The sequence below is a fragment of the Kryptolebias marmoratus genome, linkage group LG21 (assembly GCF_001649575.2).
Source record: "Kryptolebias marmoratus isolate JLee-2015 linkage group LG21, ASM164957v2, whole genome shotgun sequence".
NCBI lineage: Eukaryota > Metazoa > Chordata > Actinopteri > Cyprinodontiformes > Rivulidae > Kryptolebias > Kryptolebias marmoratus.
The window spans coordinates 4,313,168-4,336,508 of record NC_051450.1 but is presented as its reverse complement, the minus strand read 5'-3'; the positions used below and the strand labels follow the sequence as shown (position 1 = coordinate 4,336,508).

Here is a 23,341-nt window from a genome sequence, read left to right as displayed (position 1 = left end):
CGCGGGGGCAGCAGCCTAAGCAGGGAGACCCAGACTTCCCTCTCCCCAGCCACTTGGGCCAGCTCCTCCGGGGGAATCCCAAGGCGTTCCCAGGCCAGCTGAGAAACATAGTCCCTCCAGCGTGTCCTGGGTCTTCCTCTGGGCCTCCTCCCGGTGGGACATCACCAGGGAGACGTCCAGGAAACAACAATGAAATAATATATATTTATTTTAAACCAGTGATGTATAGATTTTACTGAACTAAAATGATCAACTAGAAGTAATAACTTTAGAAGATCAGAGTTTGGAAATAATATTTATTGATGATGGAGAACACAAAAATCTTTAAAGAAGATTGCCAAGTTGCCATGGATTTATTGGTCATGTTGAAAATTTTGTAGCATGAATGTTGCACTTTAAAAATTCCACATATACATTTCATTAATTAAAATTATGTGGCAGTAACCAAACACTATGCTATGTTAACACTGTCTGCACTTACAAAGTATTGTGGCAATTGTGGCCCTTTTTTCAGTAACAAGCACTGCCATTGCTTTTTGTTTGTAGTGGTCTTGTTAGAACTGTATTAGCAGTGTTTTTTGTCTTTTTTCTTGACATGCATAGAATAAAGACTGTCTTGGTTGCTGCTGCATACCTATTGTGTTGCTAGACTCCAACAACACTATATGATGTTGTAAGAGTACCAACATTTACCGTGTTTATTTTTTGGTGCCAGTTGCATTCTTTGTGTGGTCACATGATGTTTAGGACAGACATTTTAATTTGTCATTCATTCCACAAACATTACTCTGGATGTAATTAATTTGCAAGTTACTGTTGTGGGTTTGGTCTGGACTTCACTTGTCGAAGAGAGAAACATAAGACAAATTGCAAGACTAGACTATTCAAGAGTAGCCCAGCAGCAACTAAAAGGAAGGAGAGCCAGAGGATGGTGGATGAGACTGTGGCTAGATACTGACATTCAGATCTTACCACAGTTTCATTAAAGAACTGAGACAAAAAGATATGCCACAGCAATGACATATGTAAGAACAAAATGTCACACCAACAAAGCACCAAGATGGTTACATCATGGCAACATAGCATATGGTATGCTTATGTCAAATTATTGTCTTTAATGTTTTTGCAGGAGTTAGTGTCTATTGGCTTGGGGACTTTGTGTTTGTGGAGAGTGGCCTGGGAATGAGGGTAAAATTTGACCTTGTCAACACAGTGTATGTGACTGTCACTGCTGAACACCTTGGAGCCACCAGAGGGTTGTGTGGAGATTATAACAACGATGCTAATGGTGAGAACACACAGAAACATGTTTATTCACTTTGTTGTCAGTTCTGAGCTCTTTTACAATTGGTTTTGATATGATTTTGAGCCTTTTTTGTAATTCACAAGTAAACTTTTTTGTATCCGGTTACCATAGATGATTTTACAACGATGACTGGAACTGTTTCTCCATACGCTGCCAGTTTTGGCAACTCCTGGAAGGTTCCGGACCGGCACAGTGAAGTACTGTACTGCACTGAATAAATGTTACCATTTTTTATTGTCAAAGGTTATATGAAAATGTTCCTTTTTTAACTTTCTATATGTTTGATTTCTATGAGTTCCTTCTAAAGGTAATCAAATTACTTTTATGCTGTTGTTATAAGATACACGTGTTTCAGCTATCAAAATAAAATGCTGCAAACTATCTGGTTGAAGGAGATTATAGGCTCGGCACTTATTTAATGCAAATGCTGAATTCTGTTTTACTTCTCCAATATTTTCTTTAACTTTCTCTATAAGAGGGACCTTCAATAATATAGTCTATGTGTCTCCATCAGGGTTGCAGTGATGTGGCTGAGCTTGGTCACAGCTGTGATGTCACAGGAGATCCTAGTCTACACAGGATGGCCAAATCAGTGTGTCATCAGCTGCTGGGAGATGCCTTCATACACTGCCATGTTCAGGTCAGAAACTGCTGATACCTAACATATGACATTTTATGACTTTCAGTAACAAACTATAAACTCATGCAATGGTCTGTATTGAGGAATCATTCACAGTGGTGTTAACTAAAGTTACTTAAATACTTTATTAACACTATAGTCCACTATCAAATATTTTTCACATATTTGATAGTGTTTTTGTAATATGACATTGCATAAGAATAACGAAATCAAAATACAAGTACATCTTTTACAAGTCAGTATATAATAATAATAATATTATTATTAATGGTGGCAGTAATTAGAACTGCTGTCCCCCAGCAAGAAGGTCTCAGGATTGACTTTATGGGTGAAGTCTGCATGTTCTCAACCCTGCATGTGTGGCTTTACTTCAAGTACTCCAGTTTCCTCCCACAGACCAAAAACATGCATGTTTGGGTAATTGAACTAAATTGTCTCTAAGTGTGAGTGAGGGTGTGAATGGTTGTTTGTCTCTTTGTCTCTATGTGGCCCTGTGATGGACAGGAGGCATGTCCAGGGTGTCCTCCACCTTTCACACAGTGACTGCTGGAGAGAGACACCAGCTTCCCCTGTGTCTCGGGCTCCTCGCAAACATCGTCACTGGAGAAAGTCGCTGCCTGCAGAGCATTAAATCTCATAAGTGCCGCCTGCAGTGCATTCAGTTTCTCCAGTCTCTCCAGCGTCATCTGCTGAGCCTTCAGTTCCTTCAATGCCTTATAGAGGGTCCCAGAGGATGCCTCTCTCTCTCGTCAGCAGCATCTAGAGCGGTTCTCAGGCTTTCCGAACTCTGGTCCTTGTGTGGACGACACCAGGGCTGTCCTCCCGAAGTTTGGTCCCCGCATGGACGGTTCCTGGGCCGTCCAACCGAACTCTGGCTCCGCTTTGCACGGTTCCCGGGCCGTCTACCTGGACGTTGATTTCAATGGTTTTGTTTTGTTGAGTTCCCCTGGCCTTTGGCCTGGTCTGCTTTTTGTTTGGTTTTGGTCCCTCCGTCCTATGTTTTTGTTTATGCCCCTCCACCCTCCCGAGTTAGGTATTTTTGTTTTGGGACGTCGGGGGCCGTCCCTTGAGAGAGGGTCCTGTCAGGATTTCAGTTGTTTTCTAAGTTGTTCTTTCTGTTTCTTTTGTTCTGTTTTTGGTAGTTCCTGTGTTTAGCTTTTAGTTGGTTTTTTGCTTCCTGTGCCCTCTGTCATGGTTTTTGTAAGTTTCTTGGCCCACATACAGAGACTGCTCAAGACGCGACTCAGATCTACACAGGTTTAATAGTTCAACAAAAAACAAGATCAGTCTCCTTAGAGGAAAACCCCCAGTGAAGGGCAAAAACTTAAAGCGCCAGATAAGCCTCTGGGTTCGAAGTAGCACAGATGAATCCCTCAGATTCTCGGTGGGGAGCGGACAGGCAAGGCAGGCGAACGGCCATGGCTGGACTCACTTCCAGGAGCGAATTACATTCGGAGTGGAAACCAGAATCGGCTTGGCTGGCGTCTTGCAGAGCTCAGGATCTCTGGAAACAAAGAAACGGAAACACAAAGGTAAGTTCCTCTCTCAGGCACAGCAGCATTTAAACAGGATCTGCAAAGGCAAGGCTTGGGCTCAGGTTACCACGTATGGTCAACAACCAGGCGCTGAATGGATGTCAACCTGCTCCTTAAATGCCACCATTGATGAGCCCCAACTGGTCCCAGGTGTGTCTGATCAGCAGCTCCCTACTCTACCCGGACTCCTGGCGCCACCTCCTGGGAGTAACAAAAGAAACCTGGCTCCACCAACCCCAACAAATTAGTTGATTTGATTTCAAAATTCTTTGTTGTGAAGATTTACAGCCAGTTTTAAGCCACAGCAGATGTGTTCACATTGACCAGTGTTGTTTCCATGTTTGAAACTAGAACTTTCATAAAGAGAATAAAGTCAGAACAAATTTTTCTTTCAGTCTTTTTTTCCAAAATAATTCATGTTTTAGTTTATCAAAGTTTAGGCAAATAAAAGAATAAAACAGTGAAACCAAATTAAACACTAACAAAGCAAAACAAACAGATATTGAGCAACTACAAATGACAAGAAGGCTTCATATATTCCAGGTTATGAAACTATTTTTCCCCTCAGTGCACAGTGTGTTGAAAAAATTATGAAATAGTCTCATACCAAGGGGACATTTTCCCCAATATAAGAGGCACACAAGCATTAGCAGTACAGAAGCAAAGGTTCTTTCATGTGAGTTGGTGGTCTTACATTTAAAACAACATAGACGACAGTAGTAAGGCTTATATGAATGAGAGCACCTTAAAAGAAAGTGGAGATGGTTGTGTGGAATAAAAATACTGCTTTTTTTACACTTAAGAGGCCCAGTAAAAGTGCTTCAGTCCTCTCCCTGATTGTTCCTGTGGGGAAATCTGGGGGACATCCAACTGAAGAAAGCTCAAAGCAGACATGGAGGGTTTATTTATCCCATCTGGTTTTGGAATATTTTGACATCTCCAGGAAGGTCTGCAGGGCACAGAAAGAGAAGGGCTTGGACAGACCTGGATATGTGGCATATCATGAATGGATGAAAAGAATGTGAGCACCACCACAAACACCAGGGATAGAGGCTTTGTTATGTTCACTATGTAATCCCAATATCTATTAGAACAATTTTAGTTGTTAAGTCCATATAAAATAGTATACTTTTATAGCCCACTGTCAAAAGGTGGAAAGCAGGCCTGTGTGTGTGTGTGTGCATTTGTCTGTCTGTTACCAAAATATCTTATGAACCAGGGAATGATTTGAAAGAAACTCTCAGACAGCAATAAATGGATTCACATCTACAACTGGTTCCGTTTTGGAATCAGCCCGATTCAAAATGGTTGACACAGCTAATCGACCTTAGTAAATACAAAAATAGCTATAACTCAGTTAATAAAAACAAATATTGAGCTAAAATATGATGTGGTAGTAACCACAAATCATCAGCCACAACAGATAATCTGAATTTAGCATTCAGATTAGCATAATAGAAAAAAAATGGAAAGAATTCAGACTTTACCGTCAGAATTCTGACGAAAGACATTAAAATTCTGGAAAATTAGTTTTTTCACCATGGCTCTAATCCTCTTCTGTACAACAGAAGAGGATTTTTAACTTTTTGACAATAAGTTTTTCAGATATAGAGATAATCTTTGTCAATCAGAGGAGAAAGCAAACAGTAACAAGACAAATTCACAGATAAAACCTAAACTAATCCAACAAAATGGGGGTTTAACATTGGTACATGGCATGAAAGAGGGTTCAAAAAACACCAATCTAATCCTTCACTCACACACACACCTAGTGTTTTAGGGGCAGCTGTTAGGGGCAATCGTTTTGACTGCTGAGGTAAAAAATTCAAAGTGTTAACTTGAAATGGAACCCAATTTTTGGTTTGTACAGCAAAAGGTTCAAGAATAGCATCCGATTTAATTTGGGTATGTCTTTTCCAGCCTTCTTGTTTTTTCCGTCCATCCATCCATCCATAGGGGAGCTGGTGCCTATCTCCAGCAGTCATTGTGCAAGAAGTAGGGTTTTCCACATATACTGAATGGAGTCCTAAAATGTGGGTCCACATTTGATGTAAACAAAGAACATGGCCTATTTTCAGTCACTTCAGCTGTTTCCATAGGTAAACAAACACAGGATAGTTTGCATCCAGTCCCAAATTTTGCTACACATTTTTAATTTAAGGACAAATTACCTATCAATATGAGAAAAGTATTATGCAGATTATGTTTTTTACTGTTTTTTTTTTTTGTTTGTTCTTCATGACTCTGCAATGAGTTACTATAAACATCTTCACAAACATTAGGCAGGGGAAAAAGTTTGCAGAACATTTTTCTACATTTTGTCAAATTATGTTCTAAAAAAATGAAGACGGAATAAAAAAACGTCTTTCCATTTTTAATCTACCTGCAGGTTTTGTTTCAATATGAAGTATTTTGAATAATTAGATTCAGTGAAATTCTGATGAGAAAACTTTCACAGGAGCCCCTCAAATTATAAACAAATAAAAAGCTTAATCCCAGATCAGTCATTGGAAAACATTTCATTGTGAAAACTGAAAAACATGATGGCAAAATAAAGCATAAAGTTACCCTTCACGAAGGAGATAGTAATCACAGTTTGGTGCTCTGCAAGTAGGAACTGATGAATGGAAACCACAGAGAGGATCCTAACAGAGCCCACTGTTTTGCTGAAGGCAGCATAATGATAAGACTTCTGCCAAGCTGTGTTTGTGTTGCTTCATTAACAGGAGCAGCTACAACTCATGTACGTCTGATTGGGATTATTTGGCCCAAGTTCTTCTGCTGGATCTCTAACACGAGCAGTTTGAACAGATACTCTGCAAACTGGACAGTCCTGACATGATACTGAAAATCAGGGCGGCTAAAAATGCCTAGGTTTCTCATATGATTATTTTTCTGATGACCTTTTTGTCACTTAGCAGATGTTTTTATCCAGAATACTTTACAAAAAAGAGATTTTTTTAGTTAAACATCAGTAGTTGTGTCAGGTATGACTGGATGTTGTGTTTACTCATGATAAAGTAGGGAAGATATTATATTAAGGTCTGTTCACGTTATGGATGAATATTTTTAACCTAAATATTTGGTGGTTTTATTGCAGGGGTGGGCAATCCTGGTCCTCGAGGACCACCATCTGGCATTTTTTACTTGTTTCTCTGCTTCAACACACCTGATTTAAATCAATGGGTGATTAACAGGCTTCTGCAGAACATGAAGAGGTGATTTAACCACTGAATCAGCTGTGTTGGAGTAAAGAAAGACATAAAACATGCAGGATGGTGGCCCTCCAGGACCAGGATTGCCCACCCCTGTTTTATAGTGTTCTACCTCAAATAGCCTCTAATTCTTTTAGAAAGACTTATTTTCATATACAAACATATTCAGTATTAATTTTCTCACTTTTTTAAGTATGTTGGATTAAATCATAGTCGATAAAAAGTCTGTGGACTCCCCTAAAATTGCACTGTGTGGTATAGGCATGTCATTTGTTGCCATTTTGTTCAAGCTCGAAAGAAAATAGCTTTTTCTCCATTGTTTGACCAGGTGTTGGTGACAGAACTGCCTCTTCAGAGAAAAAGTCATACTTCAGATGAGCTTCGTTTATTGAACCACCAAAATTAAACTGTATTCTGGTTTTCTGTTGAAACTAAGTGGCCCACACCATCTCTTACTTAAATGTGAAACTGGACCTCTGTCTAGAGTTAGAGGAGGATAATGGACTATTAGTTTATGAATAAGACTCGTCAGATCAGGGTTTTACTGCAGAAGAACTGATCAGAACTGTGTAGTACATTAAAACGCAGCCAGTTATCCAGGTGCAATATCATGGACCAGATTCCCAATGCAATAAGGATGTGATGTATGACTGTAATTGTTTTCTTTGGACCTTTATAGATATGCAGATACCTATACTTATTGCATCTACAGTCACAGAAGACAAAGGATCTTCTTAGTACGGCCAATAATAAACATCAAGGTTGAGTTGCATAAAAGCTCCTTAGATGTGAAGACAGCAGCTTGTCTGGATTTTACATCCCAGTATTTTAGAACTGCTAAGAAAATTCACTCAACAGTCTGACAACAAATTGAAAAAGCTGCTGATTCATTTTTGTATAAAAAAACATATTGTAGTGTGCCAACAAAGACAGGAATATATGATATTTGTGATACTTATACTCTAGTAAATAAGTACAGTAATCATGTGAAATCATAACCAAGACAACCAAACTTATCATAGAATGTAGTGAAGGTACTCATTGCAAGATATGAAATCAAACACAAAAATATTACCCTGAACTATATCAAATGGTACAGTTTGAAAGAGTTTACTTCAGTAGTTTTCCAAATATATATTGATATGCAGTTCCAATGTAAACAAAGCATTCGTCTGAATCTGTTGAAAACCACATTAAACTGGAGTTAAATGATTGACCTACATTATATTAGTCTGACTGTAGTTTGTGTAGGTAAACAAATATGACCAGTAAGTATAACTCTTGACCTATTTTCACTCACTTCAGCTGTGTCTGTAGGTAAACAAATGCTCATGGTAGTTGGTGAACTGACACGATTGACTGTGTGCATTTTCACTCAACAGCTACTTTATTATGTACACCTTGCTAATACTGGGTTTGACCCCCTTTTGCCTTCAGAACTGCCTTAATTATTCATGCCATAGATTCAACAAGTTGTTGGAAACCTTCCTTAGAGATTTCAGTCCATATGTACATGATAGCATCATGCCGTTGCTGCAGATTTGTCAGCTGCACATCCGTGATGTGGGTCTCCGATTCCACCACACACAAAAGGTGATCGGTTGCATTGAGATCTGGTAACTGTGGAGGCTCTGGAGTCCACTGAATCGAGGCTCATCGGTGCTGGCAATGTTTTTACCAATTTCTTATGGTCCAATTTTAGTGAGTCTATAGGCTCCTACACAAAATAGCTTCATACCAGTCCATCTGTATGTAGATTCTGACCATAGATCACAGATGGAGCTGGCCACGTCCCACACTGATCTGAGCTTTCAGAAATGAAGCAAGCGTCGTGGAACTTAAAGAGGCATGGAGCAGAACTGTATAATTCAGCTGTATAACTTATCATATTAGTTTCNCACGTATGGTCAACAACCAGGCGCTGAATGGATGTCAACCTGCTCCTTAAATGCCACCATTGATGAGCCCCAACTGGTCCCAGGTGTGTCTGATCAGCAGCTCCCTACTCTACCCGGACTCCTGGCGCCACCTCCTGGGAGTAACAAAAGAAACCTGGCTCCACCAACCCCAACACCCTCTGTGTTCTTTGTCATATTCACTTGTCCTCAATCAATCATTTGTTTGCCTGCCACACCAATCTATACCTGCCCCAAGTTTGTAATCACTCACCTGTGCCCACTTCCCCTAACTACCCTCTGTCTTTAAAACCTGCTCATCTTCTCCACTTACTCACTGGTCCGTGTTCGCTTTTATGCGCTATCTGGGTCCCCTCATATCTTGCTTCTCGTGTTCCCTACATTTTGGATTTATTCAGTGTTTTTGTATTTAGTTTTGGTTTGCTGCCACACCAGCCTTTGTTTTTGTTTATTTCTCATTTTTAAATAAATGAGTTTTTCCTGGAACTGTCAGTCATGAGTCTGCACATTGGGTTTGCCTCACCCACCACACCCGACGTGTTCTTCATTACACAGTTACTTCAATTCATTAAAGTTTGCTGTAACACATAAATACACCGCTTTCTCAAGGTTACAGCACAAGATTTAAGTTGTTCTAAGTCTTGGACTTTAACTGGGCCATTACTTTATGTTGAAAACACCCAGCAGATTCTATCATGTCATTTATTAAACAAAAATAATGGCAAAATGGAAAAGCTGTGTGAAGTACTCCTTATGATTGCATAGCTTATGGCTGTAATAACTTTCAGTTATTTTTTTCCTGTGTGACTTGTATTTTAGCTCACTGTCGTAGAGTTCGTGCTGTGTTTGGGATCAGTATCCTGTTGCATGATGGGGGCCAACCTCGCCCCATACTTGCTTGTGAACGACTGGAGTCATCCAAAGAGGTGTTTTTTGAGCATTCCTCAATTTTCCAAGTCTTTTGTTGCCCCTGTCCAAGCTTTTTTGGAATGTGTTACAGGCATCAAATTCAAAATGAGTGAATATTTGCAAAAAACAAAGTTTATCCATTCTAACATTAAATATCTTGTCTTTGTAGTGCATTTAATTGAATATAGATAAAAAAGGATTTGCAAATAATCTTATTCTGTTTTTATTTATGTTTTACACCACGCCCCAGCTTCATTGGAATTGGGGTTGCAGGTAATTGATTTGATTCGTCAGGTTTCATGTATAAATTTAACTGAGTAACATCAGCATAACACTGCAAATGTTCTTTTCAGAGAGAAGATTTTTTTCTCCTGCAATCCTTTCAAACAAGCCATATTTTTTCAGCCTTTTTTAAATGTCCTGACATAAATTTCAATCTTTATTCTGCTGAGACCTATAGTGTCCGAGATGGAGCTTTTGGTTTTTTGTGTAATTTCTCTGAGCATTGCATTGTCTGACAGTGGAGCAAATGTGCTGGGACGTCCAATCCTGGGAATATTGGCAGTTGTCCTAAATGTTTTCCATTTGTTAATAATTATTCTCTTTGTAGAATGATGAACTCCATATAGTTTGGAAATGACCTTTAACTCATTCCAGATTGACGAGCAGCAGCCGTTGCCTCTCTAAGGTCATAGCTAATGTCTTTTTTCCTTGGTATTGTGTTAACACACACATGAATATGTCAGAGCAGCTCACGGACAAAACTTTAAAGACGTGAGCCCACTGATGATGATCAGTTAATCAATGCCTTTGATGAGATGTACCTGACTAATACTGAACCCTTATAAATCCTGTGGTAACAGCAAGTTTGGAGAAGGTTTTCACACACAGCGTTTCCATTTTCTTTGCTTAATACTGACATGGTGACATGGTGAAATCTGTTGTTTTTTTTTCTAAACAGAAAGGTTAGATTTGAATAATTTGAGAACTTGCTAACAACCAGATCAGTTTTATTATGTCCTGATAAACAAAAGAAAGAATTGAAAAAAGGTGGACTTTTTTCCCCATGATTGTGAATTCATACAAAGCAGTATTTATCAGTCAGGAATTCACTGTAGCATATTTAGGATGTGACTACACAAGGATTTATATGGCTGTATGTTTGTCCTTTATAGGTGAACCCAGAAGCTTACATAGACACCTGTCTCTACCTGTACTGTAGCCTGCTGCCCAACGAGCGGGAGGGTGCAGTGTGTGATACTCTGGCCAGCTATGCCCGAGAGTGTGCCCAGCAACACATCATCCTAACATGGAGGACAGCCACACTTTGTGGTAAAGAAATACAACACTTTGATATATGACTTGCACATGATAAAGAAAACTGGATGCTTCTCAGTCTGTTAGTTTTCCATCATACATCAGAAAAAAGTGAGAGCAACAATAATTGTTTTTTTTACATTTGAGTTGGGATAGTTGTGCTTTAGAGCAGAACTTTTCAAACTTTTCAGCTTTTGACCCATAAAATAATAGTGACCAAGGTATGTGACCCTATATGTTGGCTGTTTAAATATCCAAAAATGCTAATGACACTATTAAGAAGTAATAACAACACAAACAGTCTTAACATCCATTATGCTATTATTTTTTTCAATTTATGGCTTGCATTTCTATTCACTGTAACAATAAGGGTGTGCATATATTATAAAAATAGGTTTTTAATTGTAAATTGATATCTAAGATTATCTAAGGACCCCTACTTGGTGTTGGGTGATCCACATTAGGGTCCCAACTCCAACTTTAGAAATCATTGCTTTAAAGAATAGTTGGAACAAAATACCATCCTTTAATTGTGTTTCCTCAGTTTTGTTTTTTGTTTTATTATTTTTTCAGGTCGTGTTTGCCACAGGGGCCAGATCTTTTCAGACTGTGTGTCCTCGTGTCCCCCCAGTTGTTCTGCTCCTCAGCCTCCAGGGCCTGCTGCATCCATTGGCCTGTGTAGAGAGGAGTGTGTCGGGGGCTGTGAGTGTCCTCCAGGGCGATACCTTCACCAGGGCCTTTGTTTAAAAAAGGATGACTGTCCCTGTTTCCACCGCAGACGCACCTACCAGCCTGGGGACAGGATACAGCAGAGATGCAACACCTGGTGAGTTTAAATATGTGTTTTACTGCAATTAATGTGGCTGTACCCCTCCTTCATCTACATCCTTCTTTGCTGTTATACAAAAAAATATTTTTGATTCTCTGGCCATTTTTATTTTTACTTTCCACTTTCCTCCCAGTGTGTGCAGGGCAGGTGAGTGGCAGTGCACTGCTGAGAAATGTGCAGGCCAGTGCACTCTGATAGGAACATTACAAGTTACAACTTTTGACAAAAAGCAGTATTTACTGCATGGAGGAGACTGTCCTTTTATTGCTGTGGAGGTAAAACACAAGTTGCAGTGCACACAAATACATACACAATGAGTGTGTGCTTTACACTCATGCCATATGTGTCTTCAGGATTTTGTTGACAGAAAGCTGATTGTGGGTGTGCGATGTGGGAAGTGTACAGCAGAAGAAGGAGGAGGAGGTGGGGAAAAAATGGGCTGTCTAAAAGAGATATCAGTCAAAGCCCTCCACACCACAGTTACCATCACAAACACTGGTGAGTTAGTTCACTAATCGTCAGTCGTAAACTGATTCCATGAAGTTCCATCAGATTATTACAAGCATTCGAAACTCCAAGTGGCTGAATGTTAAATTAAACTGAGACAATGTTCATATGAGATTACCACAGCTGCAAAACTACAGTGACTTTCATTCAAAATAAAATCTAAACATCTTCAGCTCTGCCTCCTGTATTTTTGTTAGTGTTACTATCTCTAAACCATAGAACACAGCAGGCTGCAGAAGCTATCCTTTTGCCACAAAACCTTCCTGACACCCATTTTCATCCATTCCACCAAGCCTACACTCTCTAGGCTCTTATCCACCTGCTCCCTATTCTCACTCAGATCACAGTGTTGTTTGCAAACATCATAGTCCAGGTAAATCTATCTGCATCATCCACAAAAAAGACCGCAAATTTCATCTACTAAATAAGACCCAAATGTTTGTATGCTTGTAATTTTATGCTAATTACGAGAAAACATTGTACTAATGAAGTCCCATGTTCATGCTTTTAGGCACAGTGACTTTGAATGGCCAGAGGCAGACGTTGCCAGTGGTGACAGGTGACCTGGTGTTACGTAGAGCCTCCTCTTCATTTGTTCTCATTCAGTCATTTGGAGCAGAGATTCTTTGGTATTTAGATGGACCCTTTGCTCTGATCAACCTTCAGCCTGGCTTTGCTAACAAGGTGACCTTAGCACCACATCTGGTTCTCTCATTTTACCTCCATTTGTAACAAATTAAACTTCAGTATAATCACTTTTATTTCTTTAAGTTGTACTAAAAACAAATCATCACAGATTCTAAAATTACTTAACTGTGAACCTTTGCAAACATTTTCCACGTTGTGTCAGTGTTGGTAATAACTATATATGGTATATCTAAGGTGCGTGGTTTGTGTGGAACGCTGACGTGGAACCAGTATGATGACTTTACGACCCCAGATGGAGACGTGGAGAACAGTGTGCTATCCTTTGCAGAGAAATTTACAAGTGAGCGATGCACGCTGTCTGGAGCAGGTCCACCTGACCCCTGTTCTACATACACCCAAAGGAGATACTATGCAGAAACAGTGTGTGCCATCATACATAGTCCTGTTTTTCAGGTCAGTGTGTTTGGAGTTAACTTTGTTTTAAGGAGCACATAAACATTTCTCTGTTCTTGTATATAACCCCACACACCTACCTCACACTTTTATTCTGTAGGCATGTCATGATGTGGTGGAGAAGGAGCCATATTTTCATCTCTGTCTGTCGGAAGTGTGTGGATGTGTCCCGCAGAGATTGTGTCACTGCACAGTTCTCACTGCCTATGCCCAACGTTGCGCTCAGGAGGGTGTTTTAGTTTACTGGCGCAACCAAACATTTTGCTGTAAGCTGTTCTCCGTCATAAATTTAGCTATGTATTTTATTGAGCCAAAATTCTACCAGGTGGTAAAGAGATGCAGTTATGATCTAAGAAAACAAACAGTTACATAAATGACTTGAATTTGGTCTTGAAATCTTTCATGTAGGAAACCTTTCTAAACCTGTAGTGAGTCTTTCTACACCCTTGTTTCTGCTTTTCTACTTAGCTGTCCAGTGCTCGGGGGGTCAGGTGTACCAGGAGTGTGGTCAGCTGTGTGGTGGTTCCTGCTCCGATCTGCCACACAGATGGAGCTGTGATGACACGGGTGGTGGGTCTGGTCACAGAATGTGTGTTCCTGGTTGCCAGTGCCCTGCAGGATTTGTGCAGGACCAGCAAGGCCAGTGTGTGCCCAAGACTTTGTGCCCTTGTGTGCAAGGAGACCAGATGTATCCCACTGGGACTGTAGTTCAGAACAATTGCAACACCTGGTACGTCAGAAAAAATTAGGGAAATGTGAGCCAAATGTTATTTTAAGCCAAATGTTTCCTGTCTAGTAAATAACTGATAAACCCCAGCTAAGATCATCAAAACCATCTTAAGTGTTACAAGAACATACTGTAAAATAACAAACAACCCTTATCTGATGCTAACTTTATCTTCTGTCTTTGGCTGCTCCTTATGGGGTCACCACATCGGATCATCTGCCAGCATCCTCATCTGTCACACCAAGCTTCTGCACCTCCTCCTTCACTACATCTACAAACCTTTTCTGTTTCCGTTTTTACTCCTCTCTGTCTAGTCCATATCCAGCATTTATTTTCCAGTATATCCACTATTTCTCCTCTGCAGTTTTTTTTACTTCAACAGTTACCCCAAATGCTTTTCTAGCAGTTTCCATGACCACTTCCATTGTACTTTCCTTGTTATGTTGTCATTCTTCTCTCCCAGCTAGAGCCTATATCAACTCATCTCTGTACTTTGCTCAACGTTTTTCCTTTTTGAATTTCCACCATTTAACCCTTGTCTCTGCCTTTACTTGCTTTTTTCTTTTTCTAGCTACAGTACATTCTCCTATGACACCACCTTGCAGCGTCCTAATTCTTTCAGATTGCACCTTCTTGATAGGGTATAATCCACCTATGTGTACCTTCATTCATTCTTCAATGCCTCTCTATGTTCCTCCCTCTTCTTAAAGTACGTGTTCACAGCCATTTTCATCTATTAGGAGAAAAAAGAATCAACTCTGTTCTTATACATTTCTGTTCTTAACACAATACCTCACCAACACCTTATAATCTCTGTTCTCTTCATCTACACGTGGACTATAATCTGCTCCAATCACCTCTTTGTCCTTCTGGGTCACTCACAACCATTTCCTTTAACTTAATCCAGATTTCAGTTGGCATCTTGTTTGTTTAATGAGTGACTACATCTATTTTAATATCTCTAAGTCCCAAATCCCTGACAATGCAAATTGATTATGGCACTACTCCTTTTAAAGTAAAAACAAGCAATTTGTAAGACTAAAGAAAATAATCCTATAATAATTGTAGAATCTCAGCACTTTTCCCTGGTGCCTTAAAGTGTTTGTGTGATTTTTATGAGTAAAACTGCATGTTGTGTGCATTTCTATGCCAAACAAAGAGGATACCATGTGGTGAAAGAGTTCTGATGAAATCTTTCTATGTTCCTGCTTTATGAAACAGGATAGGTTGATTTCATTGCATTTCATCACCACGATATCATACATTCAGCATACTGTGACACTGGATCTTTACAAGTACCAGAGAGCAACAGGCTTGTTTTATGAGCCCTTGATGCTATCTGGGCCTTATCTTTTTCTTAAATTATCACTTTTCTTTGAATTGCTGATATCGGTCCATTGATCTGACTCCTTATACATGGAAATTGCTAATTATTACACCGGTATACAATATAACATCTGGTACTTTTAGCACATTGAATAACAAACCTTGGCTTGTGTGTCTAGTGAAATAATTTTCATAACACCTAAGCACATTTTGTAGAAGTGAAAATTTATTGTTGCATAGTAAACTTTTATGAGCCCCCACAAAGCTATAGTGTCAAGGCTGCAGTTGCACAAGAGATATTGTGACACTGGGTTTCTGTACCATCCAGTGAAACCTCTTTCTACTCAAAAGCACATTTTTTCAATTTATATTTTTTATGAACTATTGATATTTGTATGCAAACATCATATGCAGTTGGAAGCTATAAATAAACTTTTAAAGGTTTATGTCAATTTGACCTTACTTTCTTTCACTTTTCAGTGTGTGTGAGCAGGGAATTTTTAAATGTACCCAGGAGCCCTGTGAGAAAGTGCAGCAATGTCCCCACTATCTGGTTTACTCTCCACGCTCCTGCCTTTTTACCTGTTCCAGTCTGGACCCTCCTGGCCAACAGCAGCTGTCTACTGTCACACAGTCAAGCTGCAGAGAGCCATTGTCTGGTTGTGTTTGTCCTTTGGGGACTGTCTTACTAGTAAGTGGAATCTCAATTTTCATTTTTACCTCCTTTAAGGAGGTTATGTTTTAGGTACCATTTGTTTGTTTGTCTGTCTGTTCACAAGATTACTCAAAAACTTATAAATGGATTTTCATGAAATTTTAGGGAAATGTCAAAAATGGTACAAAAAACAAATAAATAAATAAATTTTGGTGGTGATCTGGTCAAAAGTTCAAGGTCAAAGGTTAAGGTCACAGATGAGCCTGTGTTCTAACTCTGTAACTGTATAATATAGGAATGTTAAACTCCACAGCAGAACACCTCATGGCTCAAGGGTGGTCACTGTTGATTTCAAGGTGACAGTTCAAAGGTCAAAGCCACAGATGACCTTGTGCTCTAACTATGCAACCATGCAATGGAGGAAAATTAAACTCCACAGCAGAACACCTCATGGCTCAAGGGTGGTCACTATTGATTTCAAGGTTTATGGGGTCAAAGGTCAAGGTCACAAGTCACCCCATTGTTAAAAACTTGATTATGCCCCTTCATGTGACCCTTTTGTTAACTCTACCAATCAAGATATGTTTTCAGTTCAATTCATTTGTTTGTTTGTCTGCTTGTTAGCAAGATCACATAAAAACTAACGAATAGTTTCAGATAAAATTTTCAGAAAATTAATCTTTTGAATCTTTTAATCACTCTATGAGCTTGGTAGAGGTTTGTGTTAAATGAGTGCTGGTTACTGTGGGTAATACACCAAGACGTCATGGTTTAAAATCATGCATGGCACGGAAGGTTCCCCTGCTTAAATCAGCACACGTCCAGGCCCATCTTAAGTTTGCCCATGACCATTTGGATGATCCAGAGGAGTCATGGGAGACAGTTATGTGGTCATATGAGACCAAAATAGAACTGTTTGGTCTTAATTCCACTTGCCGTGTTTGGAGGACGACCATCCCAAAAACACCATCCCTACTGTGAAGCATGGGGGTGGAAGCATCATGCTTTGGGGTGTTTTTCTGCACATGGGACAGGATGACTGCACTGTATTAAGGAGAGGATGACCGGGGCCATGTATTGTGAGATTCTGAGGAACAACCTCCTTCCCTCAGTTAGAGCATTGAAGATGGGTCATGGCTGGGTCTTCCAACATGACAATGACCCCAAGCACACAGCCAGGATAACCAAGGAGTGGCTCCGTAAGAAGCATATCAAGGTTCTGGAGTGGCCTAGCCAGTCTCCAGACCTAAACCCATTAGAAAATCTTTGGAGGGAGCTCAAACTCTGTGTTTCTCAGCAACAGCCCAGAAACCTGGCTGATCTAGAGAAGATCTGTGTGGAGGAATGGACCAAAATCCCTGCTGCAGTGAGTGCAAACCTGGTGAAAAACTACAGGAAACGTTTGACCTGTGAAATTGCAAACAAAGGCTACTGTACCAAATATTAACAGAGACATAAAATCAAGCAGGTATATAGCTGAGAGTAAGGCCTGGTTCATGGTTGCATAACCTTTCTGTCCACAGAGTGGAGAATTGTGGGTATTTAACTAACGGAAACAAACTTGCAACTGGGGTCTTCAAACTAAGCCAGCAATGAAGAGTATTCAGAAATACTGAACCCAATGTGCAGACTCATTGTGGTTCCAGGAAATAAATAAGTTATTTAAAATAAAAAAGAAACAAAAACAAAACTCTGATGAGGCAGCAGAACCAGTACTACAACAAAAATCCAAAATGCAGCAAAAATGATAAACAAGGCACGGGCATGGCCGGAATCAGACAGCGCATGTAAGCAACAATGGACCAGCGAGAGAGTTGAGGAAATGACCAGGTTTTAAAGCAGAGGGTAATTAGGGGAAGTGGGCACAGATGAGTGACAACAACTTTGAACAGGTGAAGATGGGCGTGTCAGGAAGATGAGATAAACAGAGGAGAAGTGAATGATGACAGGAAAAAAATACACAAGGAACAAGAACTGAACTATGACTAGACTAAACATAAAGATAACTAAATAACAAAATAAAATAAACAATAAACTCAAACAGAAGCATGAATCAGAAACATGAAAACATTACCCCTGAAAACAGAAAAACAAAGCACCAAAAACCAAAGCCAAAAATAAACTAAAAAAATACTTAAATTCATGACAATTGTGTTCAGATGTAATAAAATAAGGAAGAATCAGTAAATAAAAACAATTTATTTAGAAATTACATTATTTCTGTTGTTAGTCCCAAACCTCTATCAACACCACCTGCCAACATTTGTGGTATTTATTTATTTTTAATATCATTGATTGATCTCTGTGGTCTCAATATCCTGGTCATGATCCTGTAAAGATAGCATGGCACTGTATCTTTTCAAATTTAGGGGGATCGCTGTGTTCTGCCAGATGAGTGCCCATGTCACCATAATGGTCAACTTTATTACAACAATGACACCATCACAAAAGACTGCAACACATGGTAATATACAGTTATTTGTTTGTATCACCATTTCATATTTAAGACTCAAAGCTAAACAGTAATATTTATTCTTTCTTTGAAGTGTGTGTAGGAAGCGTCACTGGCACTGTACCCAATCTATCTGTGCTGGAGTATGTGTTGCAACTGGTGATCCACACTATGTGACATATGACGGCCGCTGCTATTCTTTTCTCGGTGACTGTCAGTATGTGCTGTCAAGGGAGACCAGTGGTTTGTTCAGCGTTACAGCAGAGAATGTGCCGTGTGGGAGCACTGGGGTCACTTGCACAAAGTCAGTCACCCTCAGCCTGGGAAACACTGTCATACACCTACTAAGAGGTAAGAATTATAGATGGTGTATTTAGAAAAGCTCAGAATAAGTAATAGCTGGTCGGGGATAACAGAATGTAATCTTGGGTTTGTAGTGGCTTTAGAAAACTTTCAGACCCCCTTCATTTTTATTTTTCGCCATTTTGTTTTTTTCAAGCCCAATTCTACAATTGTTAATTTATATATATATATATATATATATAATTTTACATTCAGTATCCCATAATAAAAAAATGAAAACAAAATTTTAAATAATTTTGTAAATTATTAAAAAACAACCAAACAAACAAACAAAAAAACCCCACTGACGTATCAAATTTACAAAAGTATCAAGATCTGTTTTGTCAAAACTTGAAATGTAACTCGGGTATCTCCAATTTTTCTTAATTGCTTCTTAGATGTTTCTACACAATTTTAGGAGGGTAAACAAAATATGAGATGAAGAAGTCATGAATCAGTAACAGTTCATAAATTATAAACCTCGGGGCACAACCCTGCTGTGTTGTTACTCTGTTTCCTGGAGAGCATGATGCTGCTGGAGCATTGCATGTTGGGGGGCGTAAGTGACCTAAAGGAAGCTGAAGTTCATGTCCCAAAATCAAGAAAGCTGGAGAACTGCACGTTGTAACATGCACCATTGCCCAGGAATGAAGCAGTGTGCTCTGCAGTTCTGACAAAAATGGGAGGTCATCCGCCAGGTGTGCTCTGAGCCTGTTCTTGAGGGTTTGGTTAAACCTCTCCACACCACCGTTGGCCTGTGGGTGGTATAAGGTGGTTCTAATGCTTTTGATCCCTCTCACCTCCATAAAGGTGGTAAAGTCAGCTGAGAGGTTCAGGGGCCCATTGTCTGTGGTAATCACATCAGGCACGCCCTAGCCAGCAAATAAGGAGGAGAGGAAATCAACAATCACCCTGGTTATGACAGAACCGGCAGGTAGCACTTCTGGCCATTTAGAATGGAGGTCATAAGCCACCAGCAGGAAACATTGGAGCTGAGGAACACCATGAAGTTTACCACAGATGTCCACCTGGATGTGGGTCCACAGAGTTGACTGCCATAGCAGGGGCTGCAAAGGCGGTGTTGTTGGAGGGCCTGGCCTGGCTTACCACTGGCAAGGCAAGCTGTGCAGTCCTTCACCATTGCTTCAAGATCTCTGTCATTGCCAGGCCACCAAACTGCAGCGTTGTTTAGCTTTCACATTGCCCAGGTGACCATCATGGACCATGTTAGGATGCGTTTTCTCAAGGCACTGGGGATCACTGTGCACATCCCTTTGGCGATGCAGACATTGTTCCAGCAGAAGAGGTCTCCTTTAATGCGGTGGAAGGGCACTAGATCCTCCTGGACTCTGGAGGGCAAGCCCTCTCAAATGTAGACACAGAGCTGGGTAAACACAGGGTCATGTGCTGATGCTGCTTGGATTTTCTGTAGGTAAACGGCCAACTGGAGTTGTGTATACAGCATGAGAGCCAGTTCTGACTCAGAAGGATCTTAGACAGTGTCAGACTCAGAGTTTGTAGTAGCTCTGGAGAGTAAGTTTGCAAAAATGTTCTCCTTGCCAGGCGAAAACTGTGTTGTGAAGTTATATGTCTACAGCCTCTCTGACCAGTGGTAAAGACACAGTGGCTTGTGCCCTGATCCAATTGTGGTCAGCAAGGTTGTGAGGGCCTGGTGGTTCATCTGGTTCACTGCCTATACACGTACATATGCCAACGTTCGCATCCCCTCTCTCTCTTCCACTGAGTACTTTCGCTCAGCAGGAGTGAGCGACCTAGAAGCGAACACCACAGGACGCTCCATGTCTCACTGAAGTTAAAGGCATCACAAGTCACAAAGGTGGTGCTCTGCAGGTCAAAGTGGGTGAGCACAAGTGGGATGGTAAGCTGAGATTTAAGTTGGTGGACTGCAGCGGAACAGGCAGGGGTCCAGGACCAGGCAGTGTCCTGCTTAAGGAGGGCACGCAGGGGTGCAGTGGTTTCAGAATAGTTGTGGAGGAAGCAGATGTAAAAGGCAGTCATTCCCAAGAATGACGACAGCTGCGCAGGACAGGAGGGTGCAGGACAGGAGGGCTCAGGGAGGCGTAGTATGGAGTCCACATTTGGATGGAGCAGGCTCAGGCCAGTAGTGGTCAGGTGGAACCCACAAACTCGATGACAGATGCTGCAAAGATGCATTTCTGCCCATTTAAGGTAAGGTTGTGGCTGGCAAGAACGTCCAGTACCCTGGAAAAGCGATCATTGTGGAAGGCAGACGTTGCTCCATGCACCACGATGTCGTCCAGATACACAACAACGCCTTCAATACCAGCAAAGATGGCCTTCTGGAAGCAACTAGGGGCAGAGCTGGGGCCAAAGGGCATCTGGGTATAATGGAAAAGCCCCATGTGGGTTGCAAAATCGGCGACACTGCAGCTGTCAAGGTGTAGAGGAACCTGCAAGTAGCCTCGGTGAAGGTCGAGCTTGGAAAAGACGGTTGAGCCGTGGAGCCTCGCTGAAAGTTCCTCCACTGTAGGCAGTAGGTACTTGTCTGGAATCACTGCTTTATTCTCTTGTCTGAGATCAACACAGGGGTGAAGACCACCTGACTTCTTATTTGCCACCATCAGGTTAGAGATCCAGGGCGAAGTGTCAATGCGCTCAATAATGCCAGCTTCCAGGTTTTTCAATAGCTTGGCTGTGACATCATCGTGCAGATCAAGGGGCAGCCGACACAATGGTTGAAGAACGGGGGGAAAGCTGGATCAAGTAGTAGTTAAATGTGGTTAGGCAGCCCATCCCAGTGAACAGCGGTGGCCAGTGGTGTTGCCAGGATATGGTCACCGTCAGGATGGTGGCACCTGCATTGTCTGTAATTGAGAATCCCAGCTCGCAGAAAAGATGAAACCCGAGGAGATTGGCACCATGGCGAGATACCTGGAATGTGAACATTGGGAGAGTTCTGGAGCCATAGCATACAGAAAAGGTTCCCATCATGTCAGTCATAGTGTGCCCAAAGCCATATAATGCTTCTGTGCCCACTGTGATCGTCTGTCATTGAGCAAAGATCTGGAGACAGCGGTATCCAACAGCAGTGGCAGATGTACACCGTCCAACTCTACCATGCACTATCTAAACGGCCTGGCAGGAACAATTTTGTCCAGGTCTCAATCAGAAGGATGCGTGTGGTCTCATCAGGAGTGGGTAGGTGTTGGTAGGTCTGGCTATTTCTGGTGGAGCCAGAGGGTAGTTCCAGTTTCCAACAGGAGAAACAGAGGTCAGGGGAAACCTACTAGTAGGTCCACTTTCTGGTCTTCGATCATCCTGTGGAACTAGGCAAGAGGGATTAACAAATTCACCTACTTGAAGAAGTGACTTTACATCCCTTGAAAAAGACTCAAAGCCAGTACTTTTAAGTTTAAAGTTTGAATCATAATTTCATAGGACTTTATAAGACTATTTTATATCACGATGAAGCATTGTTTTTATAAATAGTGTATAATTTTTAAGCCAGCACAGAATTAGGGGTACATAGGTAGTTTTGCAAATTAATGTTAATGAACACATTTTATTTAATAAGAAGCAGAGAGCCGAGTGAGGTAAACTATGTCATATATAACATTTAGGTAAAGCAGTGACAGTAAATGGAATGCCCGTTACCCTGCCAAAGACCTACAGTGGCAGTGGTCTGACTGTGGAGAGGGTTGGCCTCTTTGTTGTCCTCTCTTCTCGACTCGGAGTCACTTTGCTGTGGGATGGAGGTAAGATAGTTTGTGTTTCTATCTACTTTAAACTTCACATGCTCAGGGTATGTATAATATAAAACAAATACTAAAATATAGTAGTATTATAATAGTGTATAGTTAATCAAAATGTTTACACACATTGCAGTGCAGTTTATTTAACTTATTCTGTTCTTTTACTAGGCATGCGTGTGTATTTACGGTTGGAGGTCCACCTGCAAGGTCGAGTTGGAGGGCTCTGCGGGAACTTTGATGGAGACACAGAGAATGACTTTACAACACGCCAGGGAATTATAGAGTCTACGCCTGAACTGTTTGGAAATTCTTGGAAGGTCAGCCCTTCCTGCCCTGATGTGGAAAACCAGGACCTTCGTGATCCATGTGCAGTGAGTTACAGATATACATGCATTCATTCATGCACACTTAGCTCTGACTACTGTTGATGGCTACTCTCTAACCGTCAGAGTGTTCAAACTTTGCCTTTTCAGCTAAACTCCCACAGAGTGACATGGGCCAGGAAAAAGTGTGCTGTGTTAACTCAGGAGCTCTTTTTACTGTGCCATACTGAGGTGCCCTTCCAGCAGTATTATGACTGGTGTGTCTTTGATGCTTGTGGGTGAGTAAAATCAGTAATCTACACGAGGTATTACAGTCTTTCTTTTATCATATAACTAATGTTTTACAACTTGGATGACCAGGTCAAAAGCAACTAACAAAAAAGGTGTTTGACACGTTTGTCACGGGATATTAAGGATAAGATATCGAACATAACCCTGCAATACTTAACTGTTTTTCTCCTGTCTCTGGAAGAAGGGGAGAATGCTCTCGGCATGATACCCCCCCCC

At 40.8% G+C, this 23,341-nt stretch overlaps 1 protein-coding gene across 1 annotated transcript in view; it reads left to right on the top strand.

The window, feature by feature from the left end:
• Positions 1-23,341, top strand: part of scospondin (subcommissural organ spondin) — a 233,202-nt gene that overhangs the window by 13,086 nt on the left and 196,775 nt on the right. The window contains 17 exon segments of the mRNA XM_037973323.1: positions 1,130-1,288; positions 1,418-1,503; positions 1,821-1,946; positions 10,697-10,853; positions 11,412-11,664; positions 11,801-11,942; positions 12,021-12,165; positions 12,686-12,858; positions 13,057-13,275; positions 13,376-13,541; positions 13,744-14,005; positions 15,809-16,019; positions 18,353-18,447; positions 18,530-18,786; positions 22,380-22,514; positions 22,680-22,882; positions 22,985-23,112. Of these exon segments, the coding sequence (XP_037829251.1) occupies positions 1,130-1,288; positions 1,418-1,503; positions 1,821-1,946; positions 10,697-10,853; positions 11,412-11,664; positions 11,801-11,942; positions 12,021-12,165; positions 12,686-12,858; positions 13,057-13,275; positions 13,376-13,541; positions 13,744-14,005; positions 15,809-16,019; positions 18,353-18,447; positions 18,530-18,786; positions 22,380-22,514; positions 22,680-22,882; positions 22,985-23,112 (2,917 nt within the window).